This window comes from Catharus ustulatus, chromosome 25 (genome assembly GCF_009819885.2).
Source record: "Catharus ustulatus isolate bCatUst1 chromosome 25, bCatUst1.pri.v2, whole genome shotgun sequence".
Lineage (NCBI taxonomy): Eukaryota > Metazoa > Chordata > Aves > Passeriformes > Turdidae > Catharus > Catharus ustulatus.
This window is the reverse complement of record NC_046245.1, coordinates 1811581-1827156: the sequence shown is the minus strand read 5'-3', so window position 1 is coordinate 1827156 and position 15576 is coordinate 1811581. Positions and strand designations below refer to the sequence as shown.

Sequence of the window (15576 nt, the reverse complement as noted above, 5' to 3'; positions counted from 1 at the left end):
AGGTCCCAGCCCTGCCGGGGAAGGTCCCAGCCCTGCCGGGGAAGGTCCCAGCCCTGCCGGGGAAGGTCCCAGCCCTGCCGGGGAAGGAGCTGCCGGCCCGGCTCCGTGACATCAGCACAAAGGGGCCGAGATCCCGCAGCCTCGGGCGGGCGCTGGGATGTTCATGGATTTTCTCTCTGTTCCGGGGCTCTGCTGAATGTCCCTGGCTCTGAACAAGGTTCTTCTGCGCTGCTGGAATTTGGGATTGATTTTTGGCCTCTCCTCTTTCTGCCACCTCCCTGGGACTCAGTATCTGCGTGCCCGCTGGGGATTTATTCAGGGATGAGGACAAAAGCCGGGCGGGGCTGTGGGCAGCATCCCTGGAGCCATCCCGGACTTTGCACTGATATCGTGGGATGGGATAAATGGATTTGGGGCTGGGATCCCGATAAGGAGCTCTGTGTAGCAGGACAGGGGCAGGGTGGGAATCGGGAGCATTTCCAGCCCCTCGGGGCCACATCCCCAGCACCCCCAGGCAGAACGGGCACCCCAGAACCACCCCAAAAAGAGGGAACAGAGCTGGTGACGGCTGCAGGAGGATGTGTTCCCTCAGTAAATGGGATTTTGGGGATCTCAGCTGTCCCCACGGAGCGATCCCAGTACCAGGAGGGTGCCCAGGGTTGTTTGGAGTGGGAAAACCTGCTTGGCCACGGCTGCAAAGGCAGAGCTCTGCCTCCCGACGTGCAAGAACAGGTCCTGTGCCTTTGCCAAGCTTTCTGTAGGATTTGGGCTTTGCAGTGGGAGCAGGGTGTCCCTCATCTGTCCCTGGTGCTCCCCATGCCCAGGTTTTGGGATCCCTCCAAGACCACTGGCTGTTGCTTTTCCACTTCCAGAATTTTTGCAGATTTTTTTTCTCCCTTCCAGACCCTCATGGGATCTCAGGGAGGATCACTTCACTCAGCAGGACAAACCCTCCTCCCCCTCTTCTCCAAGTGTAATTTTGGGACCTGTCTGGCCAGAAAAATCTGTTTTTCCCCCCAGAGGGCAGGCTCTGGGAGGAGCTGGGCTGAGGCAGGAGAACCTGCCTTAGTGGTGGGTAAAAGGCTGAGGTTTCCCTGGAGCAGCTGTCTCCTAATCCCTGTTTTCAGCCCTTTTTCACCATCCTGCTTCACCTTTGCTCTTGCAGATAGAATTTATTGTTCAAGCTCCCCCTGCAATAACTTCTGCCCTGGTTCCTCTCACGTGTCCCTGCTGGGATGGGATTGCTCACCCTATCAGATGATCAAAGCCTCTCCTCACTGCTGGCACCGGGGTTTGTGGTCAATCCCAAACTGCAGCTGCTGCCCACGGCCACTTCTGCTTTGGGCCAGGGGGGCTGTACCCACCAGGCTACATCAACCTCAGCTCTGGTTTTGTTTCATTTCATGGGAAAAGGGATTTTCCCAAAGCTCCTGCTCTCCTAATCCCCCCTGGGCTGAGATTGTGCCTGGGTGAAGGCAGTGGGAGCAGTGGTGAGGAGGAGGAGGTGACCAAGGCAACTCTCAGCAGCTCCAGCCACCACAGCTTCAGTCCTATCCTGGCTGCTGCCCCACGTCAGCAATTCTGAGGAAAAGGCGTGGGTTTTGTGGCCTGTGACTGGGAGGAAGGTGACGAAAACCAGGCTGGGGCTGACACAGCCGGGGGAAAGGCTCGTGGGGACAAGGAGAGGACGGGCTGTGCCCTGCAGGGCTGTGGGAGTGAGGGAAAGGGAAGGAAGCAAAGGGCATCCAAGTGTTCCCTGTGCTGTTCAGGCTCCCTGGGGGACAGCAGGGTCTCTCTTTATTGGGATGCTCGCATTGTTTGAGCAATTCCCCCCAAAACCTCTCAAGAGGGCACAAAATTCTCAGAGATGACAAAACCACAGCACCAGAGCAGTCCTGGGGCAGCTCCAGGCCAGGCCAGCTCTCACTGCCAGCTGCTGTTTGGGGACACTGGGTGGCCCCTGTCGTGTTGGGGGAGCTGGTGTGCTAAGGGTTAAGGTGGAAGAGGGACAGGAGACCTTTGTCCAGCTGCTCCAGCACCTTATCTGGGACTGCAGCAGGGGTGAAGTCAACACAGGAAACGTCAGCGAGCCCACACTGGTCAGCAGCACAATCAGTGCCTCTGGGTAAGGCAGATATCTCCCTTTATTGCAAACCACAGGGCTCAGCCACAGAGTTTTCAACAGATCTGAATATTCCAGAGCTCCCAGAGCCAACCCTGAAGGCTGCTCTGCCCTGGCAAGGATGGAGCAGCCAGGCTGGGCTGGGACATGGACACTGCAGCAGCCTTGGCACTGCTGGCCTCTCTTCAGGGCAAAGGCCTGGGTAAAAATAACCTTTATGTGCTTCCCTTTCTTGGGGTGCATCCCTCGTGAGCCACGGCTGCTCCTGCATTGTCACACTCCTGTCAGCAAGTCGTGTGTGTCACGGTGACTCCCAGGGACCCCATGGTGGCTCCCAGGGACCTCATGGTGACTCCTGGGGACCCCCATGGTGACCCCCAGGGACCCCCATGGTGACTCCTGAGGACCCTCACAGTGACTCAAAGGGATACCATTCCCAGTAGCCCCTCTGCAGCCCCCCACAGGCCCCCAAGCGCCCCACAATGAGCCAGCCCAGGGCTCAGCAGCTGCTTTGCCCTTTTTGCTTCAAGGACCCACCGAGCACTTTGTTGTTGTAAGTTCCCCAAGGGAATCCAAGTGAAATCCGTTGGAAATCACCGGTTCCTCCAGGAGTTTTGTGGCACACAAAGAGCCCCAGGGTGTTTCCAGTCTCCCTGTTGCCTTGTTGTTTAGCAGCACCAGCTGTTACCTGAGGAAATGTGCATTCCCAGGGCTCACTGGGAATTCCCAGGTCCCTGGGATGCTCAGGGGTGGTCACAGCCACCTCCAGGGATTTCTGCTCTACCTGGACAAAGCTCAGGGATGGTCACAGCCACCTCCAGGGATTTCTACTCTACCTGGACAAAGCTCAGGGATGGTCACAGCCACCTCCAGGGATTTCTGCTCTACCTGGACAATGCATCCCCTTCTTTCTGCCCCTGTGGGAATCCCAGGGAAGCTCTGGCTGGGAGTGCAGCCCTGGCAGTGCCATGGAGGAGGCCAGGACATGGGCAAGGAGAATTTAACCCTCAGAGTAACCCTTGAGATGTGCAGGATTTCTGCTGGGCTGCTGCTGACAGAAGCATGTGAAGTTTGGGTTTATTAAAGCTTTTATTGGCTCAGCATTCAGAAAGAGAGAATGTGCAGAGCAGATCACAGAGCTGCTCGAGACATCTTTATATCACAGTGTCCTGGCGTGGACTGAACTTCTGCTGGGCTCTCCAGCTGCATCCCTGGGTGTCTTCAAACCCCTGGGGACACTGAGGAGGACAGGGTGACACCCACTGCCCTGCCAAGGTCCGTTCCTCTCCTGCCCCACGGATGTCACAGCCCTAAGGGACGGCGGGGGCCAAGCCCACCCTGTTATTGCCGCGGTCGAAGACGGAGTAGAACTGACGGATGAAAACATCACCCAGAATCCAGAGGGGTCCTGTGGGAGGGGGGATGTCGTTCCCCTGGAAGCCACTGATGCAGTAGGCCATGCCATCACCATACTCCTGGGGAAGGACAAGTGGGAAGCTGGAGATGAAACCAAGAGCCTGGTGTGCACATGGAAACACCCAGGAATGGTGGCAAAGCAGAAACCAGCAGGGTTTGTCACCCTTGGGGACACACTGCCAGCTCCCAGCACGGGGCTGGGCCACCTTTGCACTGGGATTTGGGGTTGAGGGAGCCACAGCCATACCACGAGGGTGTAAGCCTGGGCGCTGAGCGTGTAGGGCAGCCCGTTGATGGTGAAGGTCAGGTCGGGCATCACGTTGAGGTTGCTGCACTCCACGGCGTACTGGAACACAGCTGGGGGCTCAGGGGCTGTCCCTTCTAGCAGGAAAGGGTCCCCAAGGCTTTGTCCCCTCCTGTCCCCACCCTGGTCTCACCTCTCCATCCACAGACACAGCCCCAATAAGGTTTTGCAGCTCTTTGACCTCCTTGGTGGGGCCGGCGATGAGCGATGTCCCGGTGTCCACGATGGCCTGGCAGCCGCCGGCACAGAAAGTCACTGTCCCACCCAGCTGGATGCTGGAAGAGGGGAGAAAGAGCAGGAGGGATTTGTCCTGCTCTGCCAGCCCTGCCCTGCCCTCCCTGCCTGCCCAGCAGCACTCACTTGTCCAGCTGGATCTGCCAGTACCCCTGCTGGGTGACCGGCACCCAGTTCAGGGTGCCCGTGAAGTGGGAGCTGTCAAAGCCCCCAAAAAGCAGCTCTCCTCCCTGGGGGGACTCGGGGTTCCTGCAGGGAGGAGGACACATGAGGGATTATTGTCCATTTAGCATGGATTCACCCCAACTTTCTCCCCACAAATGCTGTAAGGCCAGAAGTCTGTGACGCTCAATCTGGTACCAAACCCCTGTCATTATCCCAGTAAAATTTGTATTTTAGCAGCCCCTCCTGCTCCCTAAAGCAATGCCAGACTCTGAGCGACATGCTGGAGCAAAGCCACGTCCGTACGAGCTCATGTAGACAGAGAAAATGGGCAGCTCCACCAGATTTTGGGCCATCAGGTTGTCGAAGAAAGGGGTGACCCCATCCACGGCCAGGGAGGGATAAGCCAGCCCCAGGATCCCATCGAATTCAGCATCCAGGAAGGCTTTTCCCGGCTCACTGATGCTCTCTGCAAACTGCTGGTTGCTCACAGTCAGACCCTCGACCTGCAGGGAGGAGGGGGGTCCATGGGGGTGCTGAGCCCCAGGGCAGGTCCCAGGCACATCATCCAGAGCAGGGCAACCCAAAAGTCACTCACAGTTACTTGGTCAGACCCGATGATCCCAGTCAGGCTCCCAGTGCCATACTGGATGGAGAAGGGGGTCCCAATCACCTGGTAGGTGCTGGACTGGGTTGGCTGGAACCTGGAGTGTGCAGCTGGGGAAGGAGATGAGATCTGTCACCAGAAATTTCTTTTTTTTTTGCACGACCACAGCTGCCAGGAGCACCCAGTGAGGCAAAATGATGGTGCAGCAAAACTCCTGGTTATGGGGCTCTGCTGAGAAAACCTCTCCCATTTCAGTGTGGTGAAGGCTGCAAGGGCTGTTAGGGGGAGCAGGATGAGCAGCATTTAATGAGTCCTGAGATGAGCACTGGCTGCAGCCAGCAGCAGCCCCACGGGCACTGTGGGATCCAGCCCCATTCCCCAATTCCTGCTGGGCTCTGGGCAGCCCTGAGGCTGCTCAGGGATGCTCTGGTCCCACAGCAGCAACCTGGGTTCTCTGAGGCTGGCTGATCACTGACAGCCCCAAAAAGCCACAATTGTCCCTTGCTGAGCTGTCACTCCCTGCTTGCACCCCTGGATTTCTGTCACCTGTGTTAGAATTGTCCCCAAGGCCTTGGGGCTGGTGGCCTGTGGCCAGTTTGGGATCAGGGGGTCCACACTCACCGCAGGCTTTGCTGACACAGTAGACAGAAGGCACCCAGAGGTTGGAGGAGCCCGTGTCGAACACCACGGTGAAATTCTGGGGAGGGGTCCCAATGGAGATCTGCCCAAAATACTCCATCTGCCAAAGAGGGGCAGGGACCCCTGTGAGCCACCAGCACATCCAGAAATCCCAGCGAAACTGAGCCTGAGGGTCTGAGGGGTCAGCACATCCAGAAATCCCAACAAAACAGAGCCTAGGGGTCTGAGGGGTCAGCACACCCAGAAATCCCAACAAAACAGAGCCTAGGGGTCTGAGGGGTCAGCACACCCAGAAATCGCAGCAAAACAGAGCCTGGGGCTCTGAGGGGTCAGCACACCCAGAAATCGCAGCAAAACAGAGCCTGGGGGTCTGAGGGGTCAGCACACTCAGAAATCCCAACAAAACAGAGCCTGGGGGTCTGAGGGGTCAGCACACCCAGAAATCCCAACAAAACAGAGCCTCGGGCTCTGAGGGGCATGGGTGGGGTGCAGTGTTTGACGTGCCAGGTGGAATAAAGGAGACAAATATTTAAGGATCAACAAGGGAATGAGGACAAAAGCAGTGTGGTGGGTGCAGGACCCTCGTCAGCAGGCAGGGCTTGGGGACAGGGGAATTGGGGAAGGGGACATCCCTCCACCCTGGGGTGCTCTGAAAAGCATGTAATTGAATTTTGAGGTAAATCTGTCTCTCAGCAGGGACAGAGGGGCAGGCAGTGAGGCCGTGGATGTGCCCTCCTTTGTCACCATCCTCACGTTCCCAGGGACAAAGGGCCAGACGCGGCCTGTGGGATTTGTGAGGCGTTCCTGGGGACGAAGGGCCGGACGCGGCCTGAGGGATTTGTGAGGCGTTCCTGGGGACAAAGGGCCGGACGCGGCCTGTGGGATTTGTGAGGCGTTCCTGGGGACGAAGGCTCAGACATGGCCTGTGGGATTTGTGAGGCGTTCCTGGGGACGAAGGGCCGAACGCGGCCTGTGGGATTTGTGAGGCGTTTGGGCCTGCCTGGCCAGGTTGAGAACGCTCCCCTCCCTCAGAGCCCACTGCTCACATCCAGGTAGTTGATGAGGGGCTCGTTGGTCTCCAGAAAGGCAGCACAGGCCTCGCTGCTCGTGTCCTGCCCTGCCTGGGCTCTCCAGAGGTGCAAGAGCTGCCCCTGATCCCCATGCCGATCCCGCAGCAGCTTCCGCAGGGAGCGGCGCCGGCTCAGGGGCACCCTGCGGAGGGAGAAGGGTCCTGGTCACTCCTATGGGTGCTGTCCATGATCTGTGTCCACCTGAGGGTTCTGGTCACTCATAGAGGTTCTGCCCATGTCCTGTGCCCACCCTGAGAGCCCTGTTCACTCACGGAGGTTCTGTCCATGATCTGTGTCCACCTGAGAGTTCTGGTCACTCATGGAGGTTCTGTCCATGTCCTGTGCCCACCCTGAGGGTCCTGGTCACTCATGGAAGTGCTGCCCAAGCCCTGCAGTCCCTGTGCCCACCCTGAGGATCTCAGCACTGCAGAATAAAGGTTCAGAGCCCACATCCCCCCACTGCAACAATTTCCAGCCGAGGCACAGCAAAAGAAGGGCTCTTGATGTGTTTTAGGGGACAGGAAATCAAGGCCAGAGCTGGCAGGGCGAGCATCCAGGCCCTGGCAGCGACAGGACAGAACCTCAGGGCATGGACGGGCAGCTCGGTGTCACCGAGGGGAAGGACAGGGTGAGCAGAGCCAAGGACAATCCAGGCTGTTTTTTCCCTGCCCTCCCTGCTTGCACAGCCCCGTTTGCAAACCCCTCCTGCTGCTGCCAGGGATGGAGAAGGCAGAAATGCCAGCGTGGTGCCAGCACCGCGGCACAGCCTGGTGTGGGGTGCCCAGGCTGAGCTCTGCCATCCATCCACACAACCATCCATCCATCCATCCACCCATCCATGCATCCACCCATCCATCCCAGCCCTGCCAATGAATCCCTGAGTCCCTGACAAGCCAGGCTGTACCTGGGGACCCCCTTACCTCCTCAGGGCGCTGGCCAGGGCCAGGCAGAGCGTGGCGAGCAGCAGCAGGCGCCTCATGGCGTGGCTCGGAGCCGTGCCCGCCGCGGTGCCGCTCTTATACCGCGGTGCCAACCTCGATATCGGCCCTGCCAGAGTCAACACCGGGCTCGGGCACCCACAATGAATCATTGGCCACGGCCCAGGCGAGGCTGAGCGGGGTCACGTTTGCTTTTCTGGGTGAGGACGGCGCTGGGGGACCTGTGGGAGCTGAGCAGGGGTGGGTTGGGCTGATTTTGGAGGGAGCAGAACGGGGTCCCCATGCCAGCACCAATCCCTAATCCACTGGTGGAAACCCCCCAAAATTATTTTAGGGGAACATTTCCCTTCTCCTTCACCCCACAGCCCCACTCCATGTGCCCCAAACCCCAGCAGGAAAGGGATATGTTTGTGCCATCAGCCACCGACCTCATTTTAAAAGCAAAGAGTAATTAGGGGTGATGAACGGCTGGGGAATCCTCAACTTTCCCTTCCAAAGGGAAGGATCAGCTTTCCATGGGAGCCAGCCCCCAGGCACTAATGGGCTCGTCCCTCAGAGTTTTGTTCAACCCGGGACGGTCTCATTAAAACCTCTGCGAGTGCAAATAGAAAATGCTGATGAGCAAATAAAGCCTTCAGACACAGGGGGAGGGAGTGGGGGCAAGCAGGGTTTTCCTGCAGCCACCATCTCCCAGGCCCAGGATGTTGTCCTGATTTTTGTTGTCCTGATTTTTGTTGTCCTGTGCTGTCCTGATTTTCCGTGGTTTTGGCACTAAAATAACCCATGGGGGATGCTAAAGGGGGAGCTTTGCTCAGCGAGCCCCACTCACGTGATTATCAGGGTTTAGCACCGTGCTATTCAATTTTTTGTTTGTCCCAGCGAGCCTGTTTTATCTAATTAAATTTTATCTCATTAAAGCCCTCGCCCAGGAAATTAAAGTCCTCATCTGTGAGGCACAGGTACCAGGGGTGGCCGGGGACAACTGAGTCACGTCCTGCTGTCACCAGGATCTTGTGTCCCCATCCCTGGAGATGCCAGGCCCTTCTTCTCCCCAGCTCTGAGGGCAGATTAAGCTTTTAAAAAATCCATCAAATATTTCTCAATGTGAGCAGGAAAACATTGAGTACAGCACAGTTGATGCCGATGGCAAATGCAGCTGCTTCTCCAAAACAAATGAAAATTCCCTGCATTCCCTCATGCTGAAATAGTTTTTTTTTTACTGAGTGGCTTTTATACAAATTTATTCTCTATTTCCCCTTTTGAGATGCAGTTTAATGTACCAGCCTCCCTCCTTGTCCTAATCACATATTCATGGATTAGAAAGAAACTTCCTAAAACAAAAGCAGCTGCAGCAAGTGCCAGATCAGCCGAAAACAGCAAATGGATTGTTCCAGACATGGTTTATAACCCGAAAATCCTATCAGAAAACCCAGCCTGAAGGGTCACTGGGCTTTGGAGATAAACGTGAGGGTGAGCAGCAGCACAGACACACCAAACCCTTTAAGTGAAATAGCTGATTTTGTGGAAAAGATCTCCCAATTGGATCATCATAATCTGCAAACTCCTGGCAGCAGATTCAGCATTAAAATAGGAAGATGAAAGTCGTAATGAAGCCAGGCCTTTCATTTAGAAATTTTTGCAGCTAAGCAAATCTATTTCGACTTTTGAAAAGCTCAACTCTTAGGGGCACTTCAAAATTTTTATTTCAAGTAGAACAGAGTGGGTTTTTTTTTTTCTTGCTCTTTATGTTTTGGGAGCAACTGGGCTGGATTTGCACATAAAAATTGGGTCAAAAAGGCTTTGTTTCACACATATTCCAGCTGTACCTCAGTGTGTGCAGTGCAGAGGGAAGAGTTTCTCAATTTCCAGTCCTTGGTGTGGCTCAGCTTGGCAGGGCCAGCTCTGGAGCAACTGAGGAAAGGTGACCCCAGCTCCTGGAATGTTCCAGCCTGGTGAGAAAGGAATGGTCTCTGCCAGGCAGGGCTGTCCCCACACACCTGCCCTCAGCTGCATCAGAAATTGGTTTTGCCCCTTGAGTGGAAAAAATAACTTTCACCAGCTCTGTGTGAAGCATTTTCCTCCTTTAAAAAAACCTGTTCTCAGGCTGAAAATGTGTTATCTGTGTTCCTTTTTACACATTTCCTTTAGTGCAGCCACTGCCCTGAGTGATTCACGTCGTGCCCCAGCAGAGTTTTCTAAAAACCCTTTTTTCCTCCCTTTATCAGACACTTCTCTCACCTGTTAATCTGCTTATCCACCACCGAGCACTTGAAAGAGCTGCAGCACCTGAAAAAAAATAAAATCAACAAAAAAGCAAGTTTCAGTTAAATAAACCCCAAAATATTTACCTGGGACTCAGCAGCTGTGAGCAGAGCAGGACCAACATCTGATGATGGAGCTGCTGGATGGTGGGAGCAGCCCCAGCAGTGAAGGGGAATTTGGGAAGTTGTGATGCAGCTCCAGGGGTAGGTGATGCTTTTTTGAGATCTTCTCTTTGCTTTTAGATAATCCAGGGGGATTCTTTGGGATGTTTGATCGCTGGGACAGGATTGCTGTGGGCTGGTGGAGATGTTCAAAGTCAGAGAACTTAGAAAAAAGGGAATTTCTTGTTCCTTTCTGCCAGGGATTAGGCTGGGCTGCTGCAGGGCAGAGCTCCAAACCCCACAGTTCCCATGAACCCAGCCCAGCACACCCCAAACCTCTGGGAACTGTCAGGATGGGATCTGCCAGGCTGCTGCCTGCACCCCAAACCTTGCAGAACATTTTCCAGAGTGGAGGGCCCATCCAGCCCAGGCAGACCTGGAGCCAGGTGGTGGAAAATGCCCCATCCCTGTGGAAAATGTTTGCATGGAAGAGCCCAGAGCTCGTTTTGGTGGCAGCTGAGTTGGGCCGGGCGCAACTCCCTCAGCGCCACTCGGCCCAAGGAAGCTCAGCAGAATTTTGGGACAAACCTGCTGCAAGATGGAGACTTGATGGAGGGGTGTAGAACAGCAGAGAAACACCCCAATTGATTTAAACGATTAAATGACACCCACAGAGGGGAGGTGACACAAAACCTCGTGTGCTCACGCAGAGCGCGACCGCATCCGGCACCGCCGGACCCCGCTCAGCACCCAAAATGCTGCTGGGACAGCCCTGAATCCTGCTGGAACGGCCCCAAATCCTGCTGGAAAGGCCCCAAATCCTGCTGGAACAGCCCCAAATCCTGTTGGTGCACGGCCCCAGCTGCCCCAGAGCCGTGGGGAAGGGAAGGTGTGGAAAGCTCTGAGCCGCAGGTAAATCCGCGCTGGGCACCGCGCTCTGGCTATGCTGGGAGCAGAAGGGGGAAAAGCTGGGCTGGGAATCCCTCTGGGCACATCTCGGTGCCATCCTGAGCTCCAGGGGCCAGCTAGGCCTGGCTCAAGTGGGGTTAAAATAATTTGGGGCGTTCTGGAGCTTTCAGTCACCTTTAGCAGATGTCTCAGGTCGGCCCCTCTCAGCCTGGCCGAGGAGCAGCTCCTTGATTTCAGCATTTTCTGGAGAAAAGTTTCAAGTCCTGGGGGCTGCAGGCTCTCAGAAGTTCCCTGAGACACCCAAAAATAGAACTTTTGGTGCCAGGTTCTCACTGGCTGCTGTCTCAAATCAGATTTTTTGATACCCACCTGATATCGGCGCCTCCATCTCGCCGTACCCATCTCTGCTGCTGGTAGTTGGATTTGGGGCTTATTTTGCAATTTCCTTTTGAACAGCTCATTTTTCAGATCCTTATCTGCTGCTGCTGCAGCATCTCCTGCCCCTCAGTAGGAAATGAGCCCTTTAAGAGTGGCAGCCCTTTGAGAAGGATATTTGGGGACAGATTTGTTCAGCAAGGGAGGGGGAAAGTTCCTGCAAAAAATGAACTTTCAGCTTGGCAGGCATCAAACTGTTTGCATGAGTGGATTCACAGGAGATTGGGGGTTATCAGGAAAGCTTTTGATGAATTAAGCTCAGAAATGTGTCACAGAGGAAATGAAAGAATTCGCTCCACAGGATGGATAATGCCTTTGCTCCATCAATTTATCCATCAGTCTATCAATCAAATGATCATGGCTGCTTTAATCACTGTATCAAAGCCTCAGCTGAAGATCTCCTCCTATCAGCCATTTATAAATACTGAGTGGATAACACTCAGGGAAGATTTAAAGTGCTTTTTTTTGGCAAGTGAAAGCTCACAAAAGGAACACCCCACTGCTATTTTCACAACATTAACCCTTATTTTTTGTTATAAACCTCTTGAGTGCTATGGCCAGAAGTCCCAAGCCAAGGGGCCCAGCCCAGGCATTGATGTTTTCTGATTTTCTGCTTTAAACCCTCTTAACCTCACCAGGATTGAAGCTCTCCCAGTATTAAATCCGAGGTGTTTCAGACACAGAGGTGTTGGAGGGCCTCTGATATTTCTGTCTGGACCATGACTCACACCAACCCACGACCTTCCTTTGGTTGCTTTTTCCATGGATTTTTTTTTCATCATCTTGTAGTTATCCTTTATTTTTTTTTTTTTTTTGGTGGATTAAAAAGAGAAAAAGAAAAAAAAAAACCAAACTAAAACCCCCAAACCGTGAGAGAGGATTAAAGCAAGAAGAATAAATTTCAATTCTTGCCGTGGAGCCCAGGAAGTCCAGACAAGTCTCAGATATGACCGTGTGTAAATCCATTAATTCAGTGATAAGGGAGCTCTGTGAGGGTGTGCACCAGAGGGATTCTCACAGGGGGAGGGCTGGGATAAAATAAAAAAACCTTTATTTCACATCTGCAACATCCAAACGCTGCTTCCAAGTGCTGAGCTCGTTGTGGAGCAGCGTGAGGCTCAATGGGACCATTTTTTGGGGTTGCCACCAGGTCCTGCTGCCTCTGTGAGTGTCCCCCCAGAGCCTGGAGACACCTCAGCAGGAGGATGAGCTCGTGTCCGTGGTGAGTGCAGCACCCTGGGGCACAGAGCCCCTCTCAGCACCCCTGGGACCCTCCCAGAGGGGGCTCTGAGCATCCTGGAAATGTCCCTGCTCAGGGCAGGGGTGACTTTCAAAGGTCCCTTCCCACCCAACCCACCCCATTATTCCATTATTCTGTAATTCCATCATATCTGTAATGCCTGTCTCCCCTCCAGCTCCACATCCCCCCCGGGCAATCAGGTTTTAAAAAACCCTTCTGGGGACAGACCCCCAAAAACGAGGAGCAAGGAGCTCAAATCATCCCTGAAAAACCAAGCCCTGCGTTGTGGGGCACATCACCCCAAAACCAAAAAGCAAAAGTGAAAGTTCCCAGCAGACCTGAGTCTGAAATGTGCCTTGAAGGAGTGGGGGATTGAAAAGAATTTGGTGATTTGACAAGAATTTGGTGATTTCAGTGGGACTGGATGTTTTTGTCTCGTTCAGGTGGATTCCTGCTGTCACCTCATTTGTCACCTCGGTGCTCCACGCTCTCCTCTTGCTGGCCTTTTACATCATGCTCAGCAGGAAAATTGGTAATTAAAACATGGCTTTCCCTGGAGATTTCCTGGTTTGGGGCTGGGTGTGGATGGGAAAGGGGCAGGGCTGAGCTGCAGAGCTGCTGCTCCAGGCTGCCTGTGAGCTGGGACATGGCTGTGCACATCACCGAGGGCTGTGCAGCCTTGTATTGCTTCAAAACCATTTTCTTTTATTGCTCTTTAAGCAAAGTGCTGGGAAAATACCGAGAGCCAGTTCACAGAGCATTCATTCAGCTGAAGCTGCAATTTCTAGCAGGGAGTTTTTTCACACAAACTGCTGCTCACATTTGCACAAAGCCCAGCTCTGCTTTGGGTCAAAATCATTCCAAATTTGCAAGGGGAGGCCCTGCCACTGTGATTTGTCACTGGAGCCTCTCCTGGTGGGAGAGCAGGGCCCTGGATCATCTCAGTAATTGGATTTATGGCTATGAGCAGTGCAGTGCACAGCAATAATGATTTGGGGAGCAGGGGTGGGGTGTGGGGGGCACAGCAGGGCCAGGGCTCACCCTCCTCTTGCTCCCAGCCCAGCATTCCGGCAGGATGCAGGAGAGGAACAGCCCTGGGGAGCATCCCAGCCCTGAGCCCAGCCCAGCTCCAGCCTCGGCACCAGGAGGGGACACGGCACAAAAACCTGGGACACAAAAACCTGGGACACAAAAACCTGGGACACAAAAACCTGGGGCACAAAAACCTGGGAGACAGAATCCATCAGCAGCCTATTCAGGTGAGGGGCTCCTGCAGCAGTGGGGCGTGCTCCTGGCGCAGGGATGGGGATTTTGGGGTGGCATTTGTGTGATGTGGGAGCAGGGTGGGGTGAAGGAACAAGCAGGAGCTGCCTCCTCTTCCCACTGGGCTCTGCTTGTCCCGTTTCTCCTGGGGAAGTGAGGATGGGAGGGATCAAATTTTGTGGATCAGAATTTTCACTCCTAAGCATTTCTGCTTTTTCTCTTCATCCTTGATCTTGATCTGCTTTTTCTCCCTCGATCCTTTCTGCCCTTTACCCTCTGGGAAGTGCTGGGGTGGTGAATGTTTCCTGTTTTTAAGGGAGCAGTGACACATCTTCAGACACCTCAGAGGACTCGGACAGCCCTTCCTGCCCTCAGGTACCACGGGCAAAAACATCCCCAGCCCACCTGGGTGTCCAGCTTGAGACCCTCAGAGCAGCTCAGGAGGGGCAAATCCATCAAACCACACTGAAATTCCACAAATAATTATGGAATTATGGCTGGGGTGGTTGTTATCTCTGTCACATGCAGTGTTCCAGCATACCCCCACTCAGAGAGAAGCATCCCTGGGCACTTTAGGAAAATTAGGAAACAAAATCTTCTCTCTGAGGGTGGGCAGGGCCGGCACAGGGAGCTGTGGCTGTTCCTGGATCCTTGGGAATGTCCAAGGCCAGGTTGGAGCAGTCTGGGATAGCGGGAAGTGTCCCTGCCATGGCAGGAGGATGGGATGGGATTAAAAGTCCCTTCCAACCCAACCCAACCCAACCCATGGCTGCCTGAATTGGTTCATGGGCTCGAGGCTGGGTGCTGGGGCTGACCTGGGGTTCATTTTGCTCCTGCAGGGCCCTGGCTCAAGGGAAGACATCCATTACACATCCCTGGTGTTCCCAGGGAAAAGCCACGAGCCAGGCTCTGCCCAGGACTACGAGAACGTCAAGACTGGCGTGGATTACGTCAACGTGGACCCAAAGAGGAAGAAAATGAATTTCTGGCCCTTCTCCAGCCCCAGGGCATCCAAGGGTGTGGAGTACACCGAGGTGAAGCTGTGACACTGAGATGAAGCTGTGACACTGATGTGAGGCTGTGACACTGATGTGAGGCTGTGACACTGATGTGAGGCTGTGACACTGATGTGAAGCTGTGACACTGAGATGAAGCTGTGGCACTGATGTGAGGCTGTGGCACCGATGTGAAGCTGTCACACCAGGGTGAAGCTGCTCAGAGGTGCCCAGAGCCCCCAGCAGCTGCACAGCTGGCACTGTCCCCTTCCCCTGGGCACTGTCCCCTTCCCCTGGGCACTGCCTGGCACAGGCAGCACCGCTGGTACCACCCCGACCCTCAGGCACAGTTTTCTCGGCGTTGTCCTTAAAGGCAGCACTGTTCTGCAGGGCTGCGGGTGGGGCAGGCTCCTCCCAGCCCGGCTGCCACCAGCTCTGCACTTCTGTGTCACGGCTCTTCTTCCCTCATTCCCTGAAAGCAAAAGAAACTTCCCCCCCTCGCCTCTCACAGTGGGCAGTGATGCAGTGATCCTCAAAATCCCCACCGAGCTGGCAGCTCCTCTCACTGCTCCTCTCTTTGCTCATCAGCCTCATAAAATCCCTTTAAATTCAGATTTTTCACTGGCTTTTCCCTCCCCTTTTGCTTTCCCCACTTTGTCCCCACTCCAGGTGCTGGGGTCGGTCTCTCCCCGCCTGGGCTCCTCACTCTGCATTTTGTTACTTCAGAATTTTTCCAGAAATAAACTTCCAAAGTGGCTGGGAATGGGAATGGTGGGAGCTGTGTGAGGGGATGGAGCTGCTCCTCCCAGCACAGCCCCCCTTGCTCAGGGCTGGAGCTGCCCCAAGTGTGTTTTAAACGGGCTCAGCAACGCTGTGATT

At 54.6% G+C, this 15576-nt stretch overlaps 2 protein-coding genes across 2 annotated transcripts; one reads left to right on the top strand and one right to left on the bottom strand.

Annotated features, from left to right (window-relative positions):
* Window positions 1–3339: 3339 nt before the first annotated feature.
* Window positions 3340–5584, bottom strand: CTSE (cathepsin E). Its single transcript, XM_033080227.1, has 7 exons — window positions 5467–5584; window positions 4837–4955; window positions 4545–4744; window positions 4203–4325; window positions 3976–4117; window positions 3786–3884; window positions 3340–3597 (listed from the first exon to the last, which is right to left on the bottom strand). Exons 1-7 carry the CDS (start codon window positions 5582–5584, stop codon window positions 3433–3435), a joined length of 966 nt encoding a protein of 321 aa, XP_032936118.1. The 3' UTR covers window positions 3340–3432.
* Window positions 5585–12344: 6760 nt separating this feature from the next.
* Window positions 12345–14794, top strand: RHEX (regulator of hemoglobinization and erythroid cell expansion). The gene is made up of 5 exons (XM_042779970.1): window positions 12345–12421; window positions 12883–12971; window positions 13585–13698; window positions 14019–14077; window positions 14542–14794. Exons 1-5 carry the CDS (start codon window positions 12405–12407, stop codon window positions 14746–14748), a joined length of 486 nt encoding a protein of 161 aa, XP_042635904.1. The 5' UTR covers window positions 12345–12404; the 3' UTR covers window positions 14749–14794.
* Window positions 14795–15576: the final 782 nt, after the last annotated feature.